At 38.0% G+C, this 19,732-nt stretch overlaps 1 protein-coding gene across 3 annotated transcripts in view; it reads left to right on the forward strand.

Moving 5' to 3' along the window:
* PTPRN2 (protein tyrosine phosphatase receptor type N2) overlaps nucleotides 1-19,732 on the forward strand; it is a 651,730-nt gene that overhangs the window by 200,643 nt on the left and 431,355 nt on the right. For all 3 annotated transcript variants that reach the window (XR_016281968.1, XM_089533554.1, XM_089533553.1), the window contains exons 6-7: nucleotides 13,488-13,935; nucleotides 18,883-19,131. Coding sequence is in view for 2 of the 3 variants with exons in the window: in XM_089533554.1 (XP_089389680.1) it covers nucleotides 13,488-13,935; nucleotides 18,883-19,131 (697 nt within the window). In the remaining variant the exon portion in view is untranslated. The remainder of the gene's footprint in view (nucleotides 1-13,487; nucleotides 13,936-18,882; nucleotides 19,132-19,732) is intronic.

Here is a 19,732-nt window from a genome sequence, read left to right on the forward strand (position 1 = left end):
AGGAGAGGATTTGTTGGGATCATTTTCACATTTATCCTAAAATTCTAAGATTATTAATTTGGTTCTTTAGTGGGACTCCAAAGTATTGTGGGCTTTGTTGTCAATTTTTTTTTGGGGTGGAACTATTCTAATGTACATGAGGCTTGTAAGAGGTTTTTTTTACATTTGAAACATACTAACTTTTTATATAAAGTCACCAGCAATTGAAAATATATGGAGCCAAGCAACAGCTGTATCTGCCATGGTTAAAGAGCTTGCAGAAATGACCAAATATATTTTGGAATTAATTAATAGTGCCTTTTGCCTCTGGTGGGTTTTTGTTTTGTTTTGCTTTTTTGCTTAGCTTTTTTGAAACTCAGGTTTTCAGTAGCAAGGCACTGACTGCGGAATGCATCCTTTGAAGATAGTGAAAGTGAGAATTTGTCCAAGAGGTATTTCAGTGATGCTGTGGATGTCATATGAATTCATAAATAATCTATACTGTGGAGCTGTTTGGTGGGGAATGGTGCTGTGATGACACCACTCACAACATTATTGTATGTTGCCTTGGAGACAGCACCCAGAAGTGTTGGGGCTGAAGAATGAAGAGGAGGAATTCTGGAATAAACATGTATAAAAGCATTCTATGGTTCTTTCCACTGAGCTGTTTTTTAAAGAAAAAACTACAGTGATTTATAGACTATTTGCAATAATAGTATCTGTAGGGACTAAAAATAAAAATAATAGCCTATATATTCTTATTTGCTGTATCATTAGATAGGTATTTTTTAAAAAAAGAAATCAAGATTTAAAGCCAGATGCATTTTTTAAAAATAAAAATTAGCAAACAATATATTTATACCTTGCTTCTTCAGGTTGTCATGAGGTTATCGTTCATATGAAGCCGTATGCTTGAGAGGACTAGATCACATGATTTAAAAGAGGAAGATAGTGTTTTAAAGTGGGAATACATCAGGCTCTTACCTTTCATCTTACAGTGCAAGCTCAGTTCTCCTTTTCACACAGATGCTGAAATATATTAACAGCATAGACTTAATATGCTCACTTTCTCATTAAGTTTCTTGAGGAAGAGAGCTGAGGGAATAAATGAAACATAAAATATAAACAGCTGAGAGTCCAAACATAAGGGCTCACTGAAGTTCTGATCTCAGGAATGGCTTAACATCAGGCTAAATCACGAGGCTAAAAAGGCCAAAGAAACTAATTAATTGGCCACCATGTTATGGGCCCTTTAGCCATGGGTTGCAGTACCTAGTTTTGCAGAAATGATTGGCATGCACAGCAATATATTGAATGATGTCTCACTTCAGTCTCTCTCCATCCCATACTTGAAACATATTGCCTTTAAAAAAAAACAAACCTTAAATGTTATGCAAACATTCATGAGTTTGTTTATTAATCACTTTATTAATTTAAAAAGATGCAGACTATGCTGGGGATTAAGAAAAATGTTTTCTGAGGGTATTATAGCAGAGAGGGAGAATCAGTTGCTGTCCTGTATGATCACCTTCTGTTAGAGTTGTGTACTATTTATTTTAAAACAGGTCAACATTGCAGAACATTTGGAATGAGCACAAAAAAGGTGCTCTGAGGTCAGCCACCCTTGCCTTTGCCTCTACTTCCACAGGGGTCTCATATGAACTTTTGTTATACATTTTGGGAGGCAGGTACAGAGAATAATAATTGCCCAATAGTATTGTGAACATGGCCAATTTTGACTGCAGAACCTATTTCAGATTTTGGAGAATCTAGAGTTTGGATGGATCAGAAAAAAAAAAAAGACATCCTTGGTTTGTTGTTCATTGTTGCTGTTCACTGCCCTTGAGTTGACCCTGACTCTTGGCAACTCTATAGATGAGACATCTCCAAATGAAATCCAAGACATGGGTAGCCAGGATTTCAAAACTGGCTGCCAGGGGCTGGGCTTTAAAGAATTTAATGGACTAGTGGCAGAAGGAAAGTCAGAAAGCAGTCTAAACATAGCTGGGCAGAGTTTCAGGAGTCCAAGAGACCAGAGATAAGAGGCAGAGTAAGGGGACTGACCAGGTCTGAACACAGCAAAGCTAACACAGCAACCAGAGTAGCTACACCCAACACAGAAGACTTTGTGACTATGGCAAAGGTGGAGAGGCCAATACAACCCTTAAATAGCTATACCTTCAACTGCCCTGCATGAGTAGAGCCAGCTGTGCCTGATGGCTAGCCCTGATCCTTCCAGAACTCTGGCAGCTAGGGCCTGGTCCTGTAAAGATTTTGGCAACAGGACTCCAACAGCCAGAAATCCCATCCTGCAATGACTTACACAGACAGACCGTTACACCAAGGCCCTGTGTTTTCCACTGGTCTGCTTAGGTCCTGCAAATTCATACTTGTGAGCTACTTAATTGAATCTATCAATTTAGCTTGTGATCTTCCTCTCTTTCTAGTTCCTTCAAATTTTCTTAGCATTATTGTCTTTCCCAGTGAGCCATGCCTTCTCGTGATGTGGTTGAAGTATAATAGCCTCAGTTTGATCATCTTGGCTTCCAGGTAGATTTCAGGCTTGATCTGTTTGAAGATTCATTTGTCTTTGGCTGTCCACTCTTCTCCAGCACCACATTTTAAATGAATTGATTTTCTTTTTATGTGCTTTCTTCACTATCCAGCTCTTGCATCTGTACATGCTGGTGAGGAATACATTAGCTTGGATGATTCTAACTTTAGTACTCAGTTGTATATGTTTACTCTTTAGGATCTTTAGGATATTTTCTAGCTCTTTCATGGTTGCCCTTCTCACCTCTGTTCATCTTCTGATTTCTTGACTGCAATCTCCATTCTGATTCGATTCTTGTTTCGATTTCCTCATTGTTTAGATTGGATGTGTATAGGTCCTCTATGGTCATTATTTTTGTTTTCTTTATGTTCACCATTAAGCCTGCCTTTGCACTTTCCTCTTTGACCTTCTTTAATAATTGTTCCAAGTCTGTGATGCTTTCTGCTGGTAGTATGGTGTCATCCACATATCATAGATTGTCAAGAGCTCTCAATTTTCTGTTCCTCTTCTGCAAAGATAAAGGTGCCCAGGTAAGGCTTCCTAATGAACCATCTGGTCCATCCAATGCTATCATTAGTTATCCTTATATATAATTTTCCTATACTACCCTGTAATGGAGTCAATAGATAGACTTGATTTCCCAACTGCCAATCCTGGTTGTACTAGTTGTACAACCCTACTGGTTGTAGGAGAGGGGCTGATGTGGGAGGAGTGGATAGAAAGGAGAGGTGAGTGATGGTTAACAGTCAGTTGAGAGTTGATTGAAGTCAGAGGAGGTTCAGTTTATGTTCAGTGCAGAGTTCCTTGGCAGAATTCAGAGTTCCTTTAAAGGAGTAAAGAGTTCTGAGGCAGAAGAGAATAGTTTAGAGGCAGAAAGGAACAGCTGAGTTTTAGGAAAGTTCAGTGAAAAGAACTTGAGTTGGAAAGTACCTGTAACTGTTCATTCATTCTAAATTAATTCTAAACTATACCATCTGTGAAACTATTCTACATAAGCAATAATCTTTCTGCATGTTATTGAATAAAGTTAAGGTATATTTGTTTTTTAAAAAAATCTTCTGACTGAGAGAATTCATAACAATAAAAGCACAAGAAACACAGTACCACAAATTTAATTCTTATAGGAGGAAGACACTGGGAACCCTAGCCCTTAAACATTTAGGGAAAGTGTATTAAGGATGGATGTTGGGCAAGTGTCATTCATGAGAAGTCTTCAGATGTCTCTGAGATAAAAAGGTGGTCTTGAGGTGTTGATGAGAAGACTTTGTGACATACCCTAATTCTACTCCCTTTTCATAAAATCTGGACTTTTTATTTTTACTATTTAAGTGGAATGCATTCCTTTATAAGTGTACAGAAGGAAGGAATGTTAGACCTGATGCAGCAACGCCTTAATTGAAAATCAGATTATGTTGCTTTATGTTGCTTCTGGTTGATTTTAAAGCAACCTGAGTCATAATGGATATTTTTATCGCTTGTATTTTATTGTTTAATGTGGGGGGATTTCTTTTATTGAATTTTGCTGTTTTCGTATTTTAACTGATTGTAAACTGCTGTGATCATTGGAATAGCGGTATATAAATAAAGATTCATTCATTCATCTGTAGCCAAAAAATACATACGTAAATTAAGAGATGGTGTTATTATGGAACATGTGTAGGCAGATAGACTCTCTAGTATGTCTGTGTAGGGCAGATGATGATGGGATAGATTCACAATACTTCCTTATTTTCAAGTTATACAGGGGAGCTACATTCACCTCAGCATGTAGAAAGTGCCTTATTTACGGAGGCTTTTGAATCACAGAGGAGTATTAATTTGTTGGGTTAGAAATCTCAGACAAGTTTGGAGATGTTAAACCACTTTTGGTGTGAAAAGAAATCTTACTTGTTGTTTTGTTGTTCACATCGACTGTAGTGATGTACTTCTGCAGTACATTTTTTTCTGAGTCAGCTAATGGGTCTCATTGCTGCAATTTTTGGAAAGCCGTTGGGCAAAATATCACATCACTTCCCACCCCCTTGCATGAGTAGAAACATTATCTAGCACAGTTGGGATACAAAGGTTTTGGAAGCAATTTTGAAAGGAAAAAGAGAAGTGCATTTTGAAAACAGCCATGTCTTACTGAAAATACAGCTTTTTTTGCTGTTACTTTCCCAGCTTTTGAGTGTCATTCTTCCGCTTTCACAGACTCTAACTTAAAGATACAAAATACTGTGAAACCCAAGTTTCAACAAAAACATTGTGGATTCCCAGACTTGTTAATTAGAGATGCTCTGTTGTTATCTAAAGGTTTTGTGCATCAGCTCAGAAAGATAATTTTATTTATTTATTTATTTATTTATTTATTTATTTATTTATATCCCGCTCTTTTCCCAGGACTGGGACTCAGAGCGGCTAATAATGCAGATAATGCAGCCACTCCTTCTGCTTCATGTCTCTGTATTTGTGCTAGTTGCTGGAACAATAAAATCTTACGTTATCCCACAAAATACAGGTGGGAGATGGTGACAGAAAGAACTAAAAGAACATGTATGAGGTATTACTTAATGGTGGTGAAAAGCATAGTGTCACATAGATAAGGAATTAATTAAATGTCCAAAATGTAGTGCAGTGTAGTGAGGACAATTTTATCTCAACAAACAGCAATAATCAGCATTAAATTCTGTCTAGTTCTTTAACTAATCTCCTCATCTTTTTTAAAACTTTGATCGAGAGGTTGGTGATTCACCTATTACTGGAAACATCTATAAATTATCCAGAACAGTAGTTCTTTGGTATCAGCTGGGGTCTGGTTTCAGGACCCTCTGTGGATACCGTAGTCCATGGATGTTCAAGTCCCATTAAATACAATGACTAGTAAAATTGTGTCCCTTATATAAAATGGCCAAATCAAGGTTTGTCATTTGGAATTTATATATATATATTCTGAATAATTTGAATATTTCAAAATATGCTTGAATTTGTGGAGAGAAAAAAATGTGGATACAGAGGGACAAATGTATTGTTGTCCTGCTGTAGCGAATATACTTATCAATCAGTATGTACACTGACTGTACTCTGTACCTGTTGTAGATCCTGAAAATTATGAATGAAATAACATGGAGTCATTACTCTCACAATGAGGAGGTAACTCTTCACTGATTTTGTTTTTAAAGAAAACAATGAGTAATTTTAGCAGTTTTCTTCCCACTGTGATAACATCTTCAAAAACTGCACTTTTTGAAGAATATTCATTAAACCTTTTCTATGCAGAAACATTACTTTCTGAACAAAAATGCTGGTTCCTGTACAGAAAATGCAGTAGTTGGGATCTTATTCTACACAAATTTTACATGTATTTTTATTTCACATGAAGCAACACCTAGATAGAATTTGGCTGAAATTGTAATTTTTGAGGCCTTTGCTATAAACATCATTTTCCCCCTATTTTTAAACTTTAAGTCTGTGAGACTTGTTTTATTAATTTCAAACATTTAAGCAGAATTTTTCTTCTTTTATGAGACTCAGTGTGTCACAGACATTTACCCATCCATTTGTAGACCCGATATTAAATTGTTTAGCTTCAGTAATGTGGCTGAATCACATGCAAGCCACATCCCACATTTCATCAGAATAAATGCCTATGTTGCTCCTGAAAGAGGCAATGTACAGTTGGCCCTTGGCATCAGCAGGTTAGCTACCCACAGATTGGAGCCTTTGCAGATGGGCCCGTTCCATTATTGTCAGTGGTGGCATGTGCACACAGTCACATTCACATTGCACATCTATTGATAATAATGAGACTTCAGGTCCTGTGATTTTTGGTATCTCTGTGTGTGGGGGGGTCCAGAACGGAACTCCTGCAGATGGAGAGGGCCAACTGTCCATATTTTTTTCCTGAATATAGAGAGTTCCTGAGTAATGAAGCAGGAGATCAACTGACTGAATTTTGTGAGGCCAATAGTGCGTTAATCGCAAACACATTTGCAACCAAAGAGACGACTGTATACATCAATGTCACCTGATGGCTAATATAGAAATACAGAGATCTAATAGACTACATAGTTGGAACCAGAAGAAGGAGAAGCTCCATTCTCTCTGCAAAAACAAGACCAAGAGCACATTGTGGCACTGACCATGAACTGCTGATGTCAAAAATTAAGAGTGAAGCTAAAGAACACTAAACTAAACATTTTGCCAAAATACAACCGAAAGAACATCCCTGTAGAATTTAAAGATCATATAAAAATACATTTGCACCATTAAGCCTAATTGACTGAGAGCTAGAAGAACTTTGGACTGACATCATCAGGAAGAAATTAAAAAATATACTTTCTGCTGCAAAAAAGAAAGAGAAGCTCTAATGGATGACAGATAAAATACTTGAAGCAGCTAAGGACAAGCAAGACCCAAAAGTAAAAGGTAACAGAAATAGGATCAGAACCCTGAATGCAACTGTTCAGTGACTTATATACAGGGACAAAGAGATCTACTATAATAATCAATGCAGAGAAATAGAAGATGACAAAAAATATAAGAATGTAAAGAACACAGGTATCCAAGAAATATATTACTTGCACATGCATGCAGTCCCTAGATCTTCTTCTATGTGCCTCACTGAATTCAATGAATCCCACTCCTTGGTGAATGTGTATAGAAACTTTCCAGCTTGTTTTTATATTGGACAAAATTTCATTGTCTGGTAGTGCACAATTTCTCAAATGTTACTCACCTCTTTGTATGCCTAAAGAAATCCAGCCAGCTCTCTGTACCCATAGATTCTGCACCCACAGATTCAACCATCCACAGCTTGAAAATATTTTTTTTAAAAATCCAAAAAGCAAACCTTGGTTTTGCCATTTTATATAAGGGACGCCATTTTACTACACCAATGTACATAATGGGACTTGAGTATCCATGGACTTTGGTATCCATGTGAGGCCTTGGAATCAAACCTCAAGGAATGCCAAGGGCCCACTCTACTTGGGTCGTGATTAAAAAGCTGGATACTTTTTCTAAAATATATTACTCCAATAAAACGTATTATCCTGAAATTAATTTTCCAGGACCTGGATATTTATAATGATGAATTCAGGATAGGCTTTTTAATACTGGCCTTTATATAAAGTGGGGTAGTAGCCTACCTTATCTCCCAGGGGATTTATAAAATGTTCTGAAGACAATGTGGGCATGAAAAGACTAAGTATAGTAATTGCTAAGTCTTAGCTTATGGCACCAATTAAGAATGGCCCCTAATTAATGAACAGTCCCTAGAATATATTTGACTGTAATGATTTGCTTTATAATTTGTATCTTGCACCTAGCTAAATTAGGCGTAGGGTCTTGAGAGGTGATAAATAGGATGGCTGACATATTCTGCTATTCACGTGCCTTTCTCTCATTTACCTCCCAGCACAAGTAGCTAAACTTAGCCCATCTTTGACATGGGCTATTATCAGTTGCTGGGTGAGTTCCAAAATGCAGGAATGGGCCAAAAGTACATTTAAAAAAACCTACAATGGTTATGTAAGTCCTATATGAAATGTCTGCCTATCTGCTTGGTAGCTTCCACAGCACAGATGGTGAATTTTCCATCCAGCATTAACTTTCACAATATGAAATTGAAGCAAGCATGATTCCCTCACCCCATCTCTTTATTGAGGGATAGGAGGTTTGTTGCCTTATGTTTGCCAATCAGTATGTAGCTAAAGTTCTTTAGGGCTTACCATTTTGGTCCCCTGAGCTTCCAAGATTGTAAACAGTATGCCTAGTAGGCGGATCATCATCAAGGTCTGCAAACCATGTCCTGTGAAGAGTGTCTTAGGAAGCTGGCTATGTTTAGCCTGGAGAAAAGGTTAAGAGGTCACACTATAGTCATGTTTAAATATTTGAAGGGGTGTCATATTAAGGATGGAGCAAGTTTGTTTTCTGCTGCTCCAGAGAACAGGACCTGGAACAATGGATTCAAGTTACGGGAGAAGTGATTCCATATAAACTGAAGAAAGATTTCCTTATGGTAAAAACTGTTCAAGCATGGAATGTGATGGAATCTCCTTTGGAGGTTTTTAAGCAGAGGTTGGATGGCTATTTATTGGGAGTGCCTTGATTGTGTATTCCTGTATGATGGGGTTGGACTAGATGATGCTTGTGGTTCTCCACCTCCCCCCAATGTATGATTCTGCCACAGTTGCCCACCCAATTTACATTTATATTATCTATACAGGTGGGCAACTGTGGGAGGCTATTTGGCCACATTAAGCTTCCAGGAGACCTTTGGTGGGGGAGGGGGTCTGAACCTACTGGAGGTGAGGAATCTGTTGTTGGTTTTTCGTCCCCCAGTGCCTGCAAATGCCTTCTGACAGGAGATTTTTGTCACATGTTTCTTCCCTTTTGGACCATTTTAGGCATAGGAGAGGATTTTTTTTTAAAAAAAACCCAACAAGAAGTGACTTGAAGTCATTCTCTGTTTACTTCCTGCTTTACGGAAAGGCTACTCCTGAGTCTAGAATGGTTCAGGGGCAAAAAAAAAAAAAATGTGGCAAAAATGTCCCTCAGCGTCTCTGGTTGCAAACAAACAGGAGACAAAAAAATAAAAATAAATCAAAACATAATCTTTGGAGGACTGTGAAGTCGAAGGCTTTCACAGCTGGCATCCATAGTTTTTTGTGGGATTTTTGGACTATGAGACCAAATTTCATTGAAGATGCCAGCCACAGCTGCTGGCAAAATGTCTGGAATAAAGTCTTCTAGAACACAGGCCTCATAGTCTGAAAAACCCACAAAAAACTTTGGAGGATTGTCATAGAAATTTCTGTACTGTATAGGCATATCATCTTTCATAGACAATTCTGTGTAGGCATATCATCTTTCATAGACAAATATCCTGTCCCAGTACTTTTATTTCTAACATATAGGACCTGAGATGGCAACGTTATTAGCACATTATAGTGGGTTTCTTATAAAAATTATAGCTAAACAGGGAATCACTCTGCAAGATAATAGCTGTGGCTCATGAATAATTATCCAGAAAAGTATGACTGTTTCAGATGTTCTAGGATTTGATTGGTATGTGTGTGATTTTTTACTTTCCAAGAATGAAAGTGAATGTACTGCAGCAAACAGGATACAAGATGTGGTATTTATTTATTTTATTCCCCACAATACACATGATAGAATAAGCAGTTTGGAGCTGAATAATTCTTTTCTTACATTTTATAGCAGAGTGATGAGCAATCAGCCTCCAGACTGTCCCATTATGTGGCAATTGCACAATCAGGCTTCAAGGGCAAACCCATTACTAGTTTTGATCAAAAAGGAGTCTTTGGACTCATTTTTTGCTTGATCATTTATATACTTTATGGCATTTTAACCAGAGGGCATTAATTAACAACATTCATAATCCAGGATTCTCTGAAGTAGCTTTTAAACTTATTTCAAAGGTCCAGTATATGTGAGGCAGAAAAAAGGTTCTGTAAGATCCTTAGCATGGTGATCCATCTTTTCTCTTATGCCACTGGTGGTTTCACGATATATTAACAACTTGATGTATTTGTTGTTTTTTCAGTGTTGCAGCACTCAAGTTTACATCAAATAATGAAGAATGCAATTAATTAAATTTTAGTTCAGAACACTTCTTACAATCAAAATTCTCTTCTGTAACCATGCATTTGGGCTACTAAAAGCCAGTGATATAGTCAAGTCTTTTATTCCCAGTCTCAAGTCCTTGCAAGATACTTGAGACTCAAGTCAAGTCTCAAGTTGACTTTTAAATCTGGGAGTCAATTTTTAACAGAAAAAAAAATGTGGGGCATGTTTCTTGGAGGGGAACAGCAAACATATTAGGTAATGGGCTTGAGGTGAGGGTTGAAGTCAGCTTGGCAGCCTGTCTCTTCTGCACATCAGAGGAACCACCTAAAGCTCTTCAAAAGCTTTAGAAGGACCCTTCTGGCACAAGCCCATTGCCTAACACATTTGCTGTTCTCCTCCAAGAAATGTGCCCTATGCTCTGGGGTGGGCCTTGCCTGTTGCTTGAAGTGAATGGCGCCACCAAGTCAGTTGCTAAAATATATATAAATCACAAGTTGAGTTAAATCAGTGCATCATTTATTGCCGAGTCAAGTCCAGGTGAAACCATTGAAGTGTCTTGAGTCCAACTTAAGTCCAAGTCAATTGACTCAAGTCTACATCACTGCTAAAAGCCATTCAGTTTTAGCAATACAGTTTTTGCAATTATACTAGGTGTTCATTTTCACTTGAATTCTCTCATGTCCAGTTATTCAGACAAGCTCTGCACAAGATACTCACAGTTGCATACTGTGTATCAGATTCATATCACAATTATCCTTGCAAAGCTGAGTGTGGATATGTGAATATTGTGCATATCTTCACATAGAATTTCCATATTTTCATGTAGAGTGGTCATGCATTTTTTAAACTGCCACATATCAATTGTAGATCAGGCTGAAAATTAGCAGGCAAGTCCATGGTCTTATATTTCATTGGAACAGTATTAAGCCCTTACTTCATCTTTCTTATCTGTTTCCCCCACCTCAGATGTTGTTTTAGTCCATATCATCTTCCAAGTAAACTACTCATCAGTAGCAAAATTCTTAATACCAATGCCCAGCCCTATCTCTTACTAACAGTAATGGGGAGATATCCTTTATTTCAAATAACGTTTTTCCAGATCTTTCCTAAAAGATTCTGTGAATCATAGAATTATGGAAGAGACCACAAGGAAGAGGAAGGAGGAAGAGACCACAAGGGGAAAAGGTGGGGTATAAATAAAGATAATAATAGCCATCACCAACAACTAGATCTTTCATTGCTTTAGGCTTCTCAGAAAGCCAGTGAGTTGATAATTCATCTCAGCATCCCAGGTCTTCTCCACAAACTTCTGATCTACCAGGCATTCAACAATCTGGAAATGTATGAAATAATTCAAGAATCTACCTGGATAATCTTGCAAAAGCTGGAAATCTACCTTTTAGGTACAGAAATGGTTATCACCAGTGTTATTTGGAACTACACTGCCTAAGACAACGACGACGACGACGACGACGATGATGATGATGATGATCATCATCATTCTGGCCAGTAAAAAACAGATTGAGAGTGTGTTATACCACAGTCTCATAACTGAGATATATCTGTGGTTACCATGGAAATTATAAAATCCTGAACTGTTTGTGATGAGGAAACCTCAATGTGAATGTTAAAATCCCACAGTACAGTCAGCTTATGTGAAGATACCATTTCCAAGAAAATCTTGACAAGACAAGACAAGCCAGGGAGACAAATGTGCAGCAGGGTGGACAATTGTATGGTGTGATATTCTGTTCACAATTTTTTCTCTCAATTTAAAAGGAGAAGAGACTTGCAGTGAAAAGGAGTGCAGTTTTAAAAAGTCAGACCTGACTTACTGTAGATAAAAGTGATATAGCATAAAACTGTCCTTATTGGAATTCAACGTAACACAGAAAATTTCTCCAAAGGTTACAGAGAATTTCCTCCAGAAAGATGCCAGGATATAGAGTGATGCTGGGGAGTGTCCATAACCATGGCCCATGATAGCTTTCAATGTAATACTGGAATTTTAGGCTACATTTGTATGTAGACTTTTTGTTGTCATTTCTATGATTTTAGACTGTCTGTCAGAAGCTTTCAAACTAGACTTACTGCTGTTGATGCCACATTTTTAATTAGGAATTTCAAATAGTGTTGCAGACTGCCAGAGTTGTGACCTGTCATGTTGCTGAGAGACTACCCATCCTCTCTTGATACCAGCTTAGCCTGCGATTGACACTTGTACCCAATTTGTGTAAGACTGCTCGAGGTGTTTGTGATGCTCTTCCTTTTGATGTGCTTGTTTGTTTACAAGAGAATTGGGGAAATAGCAGCTCTTCCAATATTTTTGAGCTTCAGATTCTTTTTGAGAATCTGTATTTGAAATCCACCCTTGATTAACCAGGCATTTCTTGTGGAAATGGCCTGAGCAGGATTTGTATATAGTAACAGATTTTCTCATCTTTGTTGGCTGCTTGAATTTGGTTGTGCTTTCAGAGTATTAGACTGATGGTCAGAGTCTTTTATCTGAACAAGAAGTGCTTTAGCCACAGGGACAAGGTTAGCGATTTGTCTTTCCAAAATCCACTGTCACCTTACATTAAATTTCATTCTAGAGGATTCCTTAACCTCCAGGGGAGATGGGAAAACCAGAAGTTGCATTTTGGGGCAAGCAGAAAAGCATTGTTAGGTACCTGGCACTCTGTAGGTGGGCCTGGGACCTATGACAACTCGCATTTTAGGCTTCAAGAGCTATGTTAACATGTTATGTTCATATGTTCAAGTCAAATGTTATATTAACACCCAATAATTTTCATTGTAATGTTTAAACCTGTAATGTTTAATATTTATAAACACTTGTATAGCTGAATTCTCATTCTAGTGGCAACTAGCATAGTATAAATCAGTGCTCATACCAATTGTAATGATCCTAATGATGTGCATAAGGACAACATGTGTTTGCTACTACACCCCAGACTTCCCATTACTATACAATGAATTGCACATCTAATCTCTACAGGTGTAAGGGAGGTGTTTGGAACTGCTGTGCTCCCATTCATGGCATCCTGTAGGCCTGTATGCATGTCCATTTAGAATGGTCTTTAATTATTCTTACGATTATATTTCAATCCCTTGCATTTATGATATATAGAACATAGGTAGTGAAGAATCAGATTAATAAATGCTCCAGTGAAGCAGCATAAATTAAACAAAACTGTAAATGTACACAATAGCTATGGTTTGCAAAATTCAGCATGGTACAGGGGATGTGGATTACACATCTTCTTGTCTGAACATGTTAAAACAGAAGCATCAATATTATATATTCTTATCCTGTACACTTATTGGCTATTTTGAAATTGTTAGCATAAGAATATTTCTAATATGACTTATTCTTTTCTTTTAGACTGATAACATCCCACCTAAAAACATGATCAACTACATGGTGCAGAATTCTAAAGGAAAAACGTCAACTTTGACTCACCCAGCAGCAGCCCACCCAAGTTACATTGAAAACTTCCCAGGGAGAACCTTCAGTCATCCACAAATGGATAAATTCCCCATAAAGCCCAAAGAACAATTTGACAGAAAGGCCCTTTTGGCGGCATTAAATGCATATATCACTCAGAAGGTGGAAGCAAAACACCTTGATGGAAGTTCGTCTGTTAGCAGGACTAAAGAGTCTTCCTCCTATAGGTTCAAGCCTCCTCAGATTGACCAGCTGGATGGAACACTGTTCAAAGAAAATGCAGGAGATTTTGAAATGAGGCCACCATTCTTACGGAGACCTGGATCTGCACTGCCATCTGGTTCTGCCCAGAGTGATTTGAGGCTTCCTCTAAGTCCTGTAGATGGTAAGGAACCTATACACATAAGCTTTGCATGAAATGCTCATCTAGTGTTCTAGACTAGCAGTTTTGTCAAATGCACAAGTTTGACATGTTCATTTATGTCTAACAACATAATGCACATCTTCATTATTTCCCCCATGGGAAACTGGCACTGCTCTTAGAACTCAATTTCATAGAACTATTGACTGATATTACAGTTTAAAATATATGCAAAACAAAGAGAGGGGTTTTGTGTATGCTGACATAGAGATAAATATATATTTATAAATTATAAATAAATAAATAAACTTGTGGTACCTCTTTGAAAAGCAGCTATGTTCACGGAATATATATGCTTGAAATTTGGAATGATGCTTTATGCATCCGATGAAGCAGGTTCTGATCCAAGAAGCCCCATGGCCTAATATATTTATTAGTCTTTAAGGTGGCACAGGGATTTGTATTGTTTTTGCTGTTACAGACTAGCACAGTTACCCCTTTGGAATTTGATAGGTTGCAGGTGACATTTTAATCCCTTGTAGCAACCTGAAATTTAATAAAAATCATGTGTCTTGATATGCCTTTTCTTACAGTCTTCTGTTTCTTTCCCATTCAGATTACAAAATCTGCTGAAGTATTTTAATTTAGTCCGAAAGTAAATGTAAACCCAATACATATATAAGCATAATGGTCTTTTTGGTGGGGCATCTGCCTGATAATAGATTTGAAAAAGTACACTTTAATATAAACACAAGTCCAGGTGACACTGTGCATCTCTGGAACAGGAGTGCTGCTAGAACAAACTAAACCCATGCTGGTTTCATTATCATGCACTATCCCGTTTCACCTTTTTCTGCAGGAGTCTACAGAGAATAGGTACTTAACACTTACAGAGAACAACATGTTGTAAAATGTATTGAAACTCACAGTCTGTCTTTCACAAGTATAATATATCCTGGAATACATGTTTGTATAGAATGTTGAACATTTACTTTAAGCAAACATGCACAGAACACTTCATCCTTTTGTTCTGTAGGCTTTGACATAAGTTCAATGGCACAGGATGTTTTAAATCTCCATCCACATAAATGTTTTCTTTCTTTCTAAGATTTGTTAACTAACCAAGGAGTTTGCTTAGCTTGCTGCCATGAATTCAACCCAGTTACTAGAGATTAATGTATCTTCTAACATACCAAACCTAGCACATTTTTCAAAACTGCTAACACTTGTGTCTGTGGTTGTTCTTGGCCTTTTAACTCTCATGGACAGTGGTTGCTGGGTAATAGCAGTGTTCTGTATTTTTTGCTTAGTTTTCCTGAGATGTCAGTCACCTTTAACAAGAAGCTTATCTTCAGGAGGTGTTTCTTTGATCGGCAGCATCCAAGTGACTGCCCACAGTGAAAAACAACACATTTCAGAGAAACCAGGCAGTTTCTCTATCTCCACTTTATTTAATGAACTGAAAAGACCTGCCGAGAGTCTTTTAGTGGACTCTGGAGTTGGGCCATTGGCCATTCAATTTCTCTTGTTTGAGTTCTTTCCCTTTATTTTCATTTTGCTTGAGATTGGGACTGTGCTTTGCTATAGACTATAGAAAGAGACAGGAGAGATAAGGCCTGATAGAGAGAAAGAAAAGAAAATGAGTTGGAACTGAGAGAAAGTGAAATGGCAGTGTTATATTATGGCTTATTTTTCAGCAGCCTGGGTTTTTGCTATTCAGTGAAGGAAGTGAACTGAATTTGTAGCAGGAAAGCCCACCTTACTTTAGTCTGGAAACATTTGTGTAGTTGCATGCTGTATGTACTTGGGGGAAAATATGTAAGAACCAAGGGGTTTAGACAAGGGAGTCTCACAACAAAACACTGACAGCTGATTCTGTGTGCCACTGTGATAGATTATTAGCAGAAGAAGCAAATTTCCTGCCCTCTGCTGTGCTTCAGTAACATTGTGTGGATTGGCAGAAGGTGATATTGCCACTACTAGCTCAGCAAGCATTGGATAATCCTAGAAACCAGGTTTACCTAGCCCTTTAAAGCTGCTGGATTGGATTGATTTTTTAGTTTGAATAACGTGTACCAATTCATGCTATGAACAATAATCCAGAATTCTCTGGAATTCTGGTTTACTTTTGTGAAAGAATGGAGCCATGAACTCAGCTATTATTTCAAGAAAAATGCCTCAGGCTTGAAAACAAAAGTCACGTTTGCCAAGTTTTTTTTAAAAAATAGTCAGTTTGACCAGTTTAGGGAGGTTTTGTCAGAAGTGGCTGTTTTTACCCATTTCTACCCAAATGACTAAATTAGAAATGTTTAGGCTTGTGGAAGTATTCACAAAGCTGATTTTACCATGGGTTGCTTTTACATAGGAAGATGTAATTATGCTTGCAAACTATATGCATTTCATTATTTTAATTTTGTTATCGGACCCCGTCTCAAATAACCAGTGTTGGTTAATCATGTAAATAAAAATGGATGTACATATTTTAAAAGCAACATGACATAAACAGTCCCAACAACCCTCCCTACCATTACTCTGCCGGAAAAGTGTACAACTATGCTGGTCAAGAGACCATTAGTGCAGATCAGACAATTTGCTATTTTGATGAAAGAATGGAAAGATAGCATATTTTGGATAAGAAAAGGATGATGGACCTATGCCAAAGTTTTTGGTGGGCAAGAGAGGTATTATCAGCCTTAAAGAGTAGTTGAGAAGCAGAAGCCTGTTGTGAATTCTGTATCACTGTGGCAATGGAACAGCCCACTTCCAAAGCGGGCTGCTGCCTCTGCAAGTCCCAAGCTACGCCAGCCAAGAATTGTCTTGAACTGACTCCTTTTTGCAATGGCGTTGGACTCCTTTTAGTGGCATCAGAGCACCTTCCGGCCCCTGTGGGGGCATGCATCATCTAAACACCATGCCCCCACAGGGGCCGGAAGGTGCTCTGATGCCACTAAAAGGAGTCCGACGCCATCACAAAAAGGAGTCAGTTCAAGACAACTCTTGGCTGGCATGGCTTGGGACTTGCAGAGGCAGCAGCCCACTTTGGAAGTCACTTCTTCTGGCCCAGGCCAAAGATGCATGGATTAGAATCCTGTAGGGGCACCAAACTAGCATAATATTTTGTGAGAATGACTACAAGAACTTCCTGGGTTGAATGACCTTCACTTGGAAAATAAATCGCAAGGCAATAACATATTTAATGTCCCAGAAGAAGATTATCTGATTGAAATTTGTGATGCTTTACCAGCTATTGAGCAAAGGAAAGCTATAATGTGGCCAGAGGATTGGAAGAAGAGTTTATAATCTTTAAGTGCAGCTAAAATCTATCACCTGAATACTCCCTCCATGAATCTTCAGAGACAGAGATAGATACAGCCAAAGGAAGGGTGAGTAGATTGGAATCTCCTTGTGCTGGAGATTACTTCAGGGATGAAAAAAGAATTAAATTTTGTCACTTTCCCACAAAATTATTGGGCAGTCGAGGAACATAGAGTCCATCACTTGGTAAAGGATGACCTGGAGAAACAGAGACTTTTGGTGTCCTGTTGCAACAGCCTGTCTGCATTAAACAGTGCAATAAAGCACGACCGGGAAAATAATGGAAATCTACCCTAGCTGATCCTGCTGTGGCTGTGTGTGCCTGCCTAGAATAGGCAAGTTACATACCAGCTGTCTTCAGAATCTCTTATTTAGCATGCCAAACAGCAAAACAGAGATAAGCTTGCCTCATTGGCTACTCCCCACATATTAAAGAAACTTATATCTATAAGTCTGGACACCAAAATGTAAGTCATAAAAAAAGTGGAGTCTAAGGAAAGAGAAGTCACCCCTTCATGCATTTTGGAAAAAGGTTTCACCTGGTCTCTAGATGGTTCAAAATGTTTTTATTTACTTTTGTTTGGCTTCTCTGGCATAGTTGTTTCATTTCACATGTAGATATTGTTAATTTTAGTTAAAATGTTTGATGAAACATGTCGAACTGTTCCTTTTTGGGGTGAAGGAATCTATCCCCTCCTTCCCATGTTGTTTCTCCCTCTGGTGCTAACTTTTCTGTTAAAGAGGTAATGTCCAGGAATACATCTGCTTTGTTAACTGAGGTCCAAAACACACTGCAGAAATAACCCAGTTTGAGGTCACTTTAACTGCCCTGACTCAATGCTAGGGAATCCTGGGAATTGTAGTTTATTGTGGCACTAGGGTTCCCTGACAGAGAAGGCTAAATGTCTCACAATACTACAGTTTCCAGAATTCTATCATTGAGCCAGGGCAGTTAATGGATCTCAAACTGGATTATTTCTGCAGTGTGTTTTGGACATGAGGTATACTTGTAAATGCAATGATTGTAAAATAAGAAACACTAACATAGGCCCCATTGTGGTATCAGAACACGCCTGTCTCAAGATTGATGTAGCTTCCATATCTTACACTGCATTATAAAAACACTGGAGTATGGATGAATGTAATTATAATGGATTTCTGTATTTCAGTAGCTTTAGTGCAAGCATGTCCAACCTCTTCCCCGTCCTGTTCTTCATTTGAAGGTTGATGTACAGTAGGAAAAACAGGCCAGATGCAACTTTTCTGTACCAGTAATATAGGTATACCAAAATAAAGCTTATTGGCCTGGGACAATTTATCTAAGGACAGGATTCACTATAAGTTTGTCCTATACCAGTTCCAGAGGGCTTGGTTTGTCCAGTGAGAGTAGTGATTTAATTGCTGATTTGTATAAAAAGATAATCTCATGAATTAATAAAACTGAATCAATTCAGTAAACACATTTGAATAAGAAAAAAATAGTTTCCAAAAATATGTTTTTGAATACAGATTAGCACTGAATAATGTAGTCAGGAGTCATAGATAATTAAATAGCTCCTTCTGAGGACTGAGCTGAGACTATGGGGCTTTGTTTCTTTCCCTTGCACACAGCATTAGACTTTTTATGAGTAATCAAGTTTTTTCTCTCTTCCTAAGAAATATTTATTCAAGACGTTCTGAGGGACCTGAAGAAATATCATGTGGATGTAGATAAGCTGAGCCCACTGGAGCTGGATGAGATGGCTGATATCATTGCTGATGCGATTCAAGCTGTTGATGTTGATGAAGAAAGGAAAAATGCCATTGGGAAGGTTGGAGGAGAGAGAGAAGAAAAGGGTGTGGATTCAGAAGGGAAAGAAGAAGATTATGAAATGAAATTAATGAGTAAAGGTTATCACATGCAAGGTACTATACGCAAAACTTTAGCTTTCTTTTATTTTATCTTCTACAGGTATTTGATATAAAAACAATGATGGAAATAATTGCAAAGAAGAAAAACATATTGGTTCACCTGGCTCACTGCTTGGCCATGACGTCACACTCTATGGACAATATCACACTATACAGTACTGTTATAGCGCAGTTATTCCAATAACTGCTATGGCTGCCTCCTGTGGAATCTTGGGATTTGCAGTTTGGGGAAGGCCATATAGAATTCTCAGCCAGAAAGCTCTTAGGCCTCACTAAACTAAAACCCCAGAATGCCACAGGAGGCAGCCATAGCACTTAAAGGGGAATAAAAGTGCTATAACCATGTAGTGTAATACTCCATTGGTTTCTTAGGTCCTCTCTATTTCACTCTCCCTTCCAGCCTGCTTTGCTCCTTCCTGCTTGTTTATATTGTGTTCATAAGGTTATATTGTGTTATATTATATTGTGTTCATAAGAAGGCTGCCATGCAGTTGTAACGTGTTTCAGATAAACAGGCCAGTACAAATTGCTCCTTTGGTCTAAAACTATTCAGAGCTATTCTTGCCATTATTACTCACATCGCCTTGATTCAGAA

Source organism: Sceloporus occidentalis, unplaced genomic scaffold (assembly GCF_023333645.1).
Source record: "Sceloporus occidentalis isolate IW3139 unplaced genomic scaffold, rSceOcc1.0.p SCAF_7, whole genome shotgun sequence".
Taxonomy (NCBI): domain Eukaryota; kingdom Metazoa; phylum Chordata; class Lepidosauria; order Squamata; family Phrynosomatidae; genus Sceloporus; species Sceloporus occidentalis.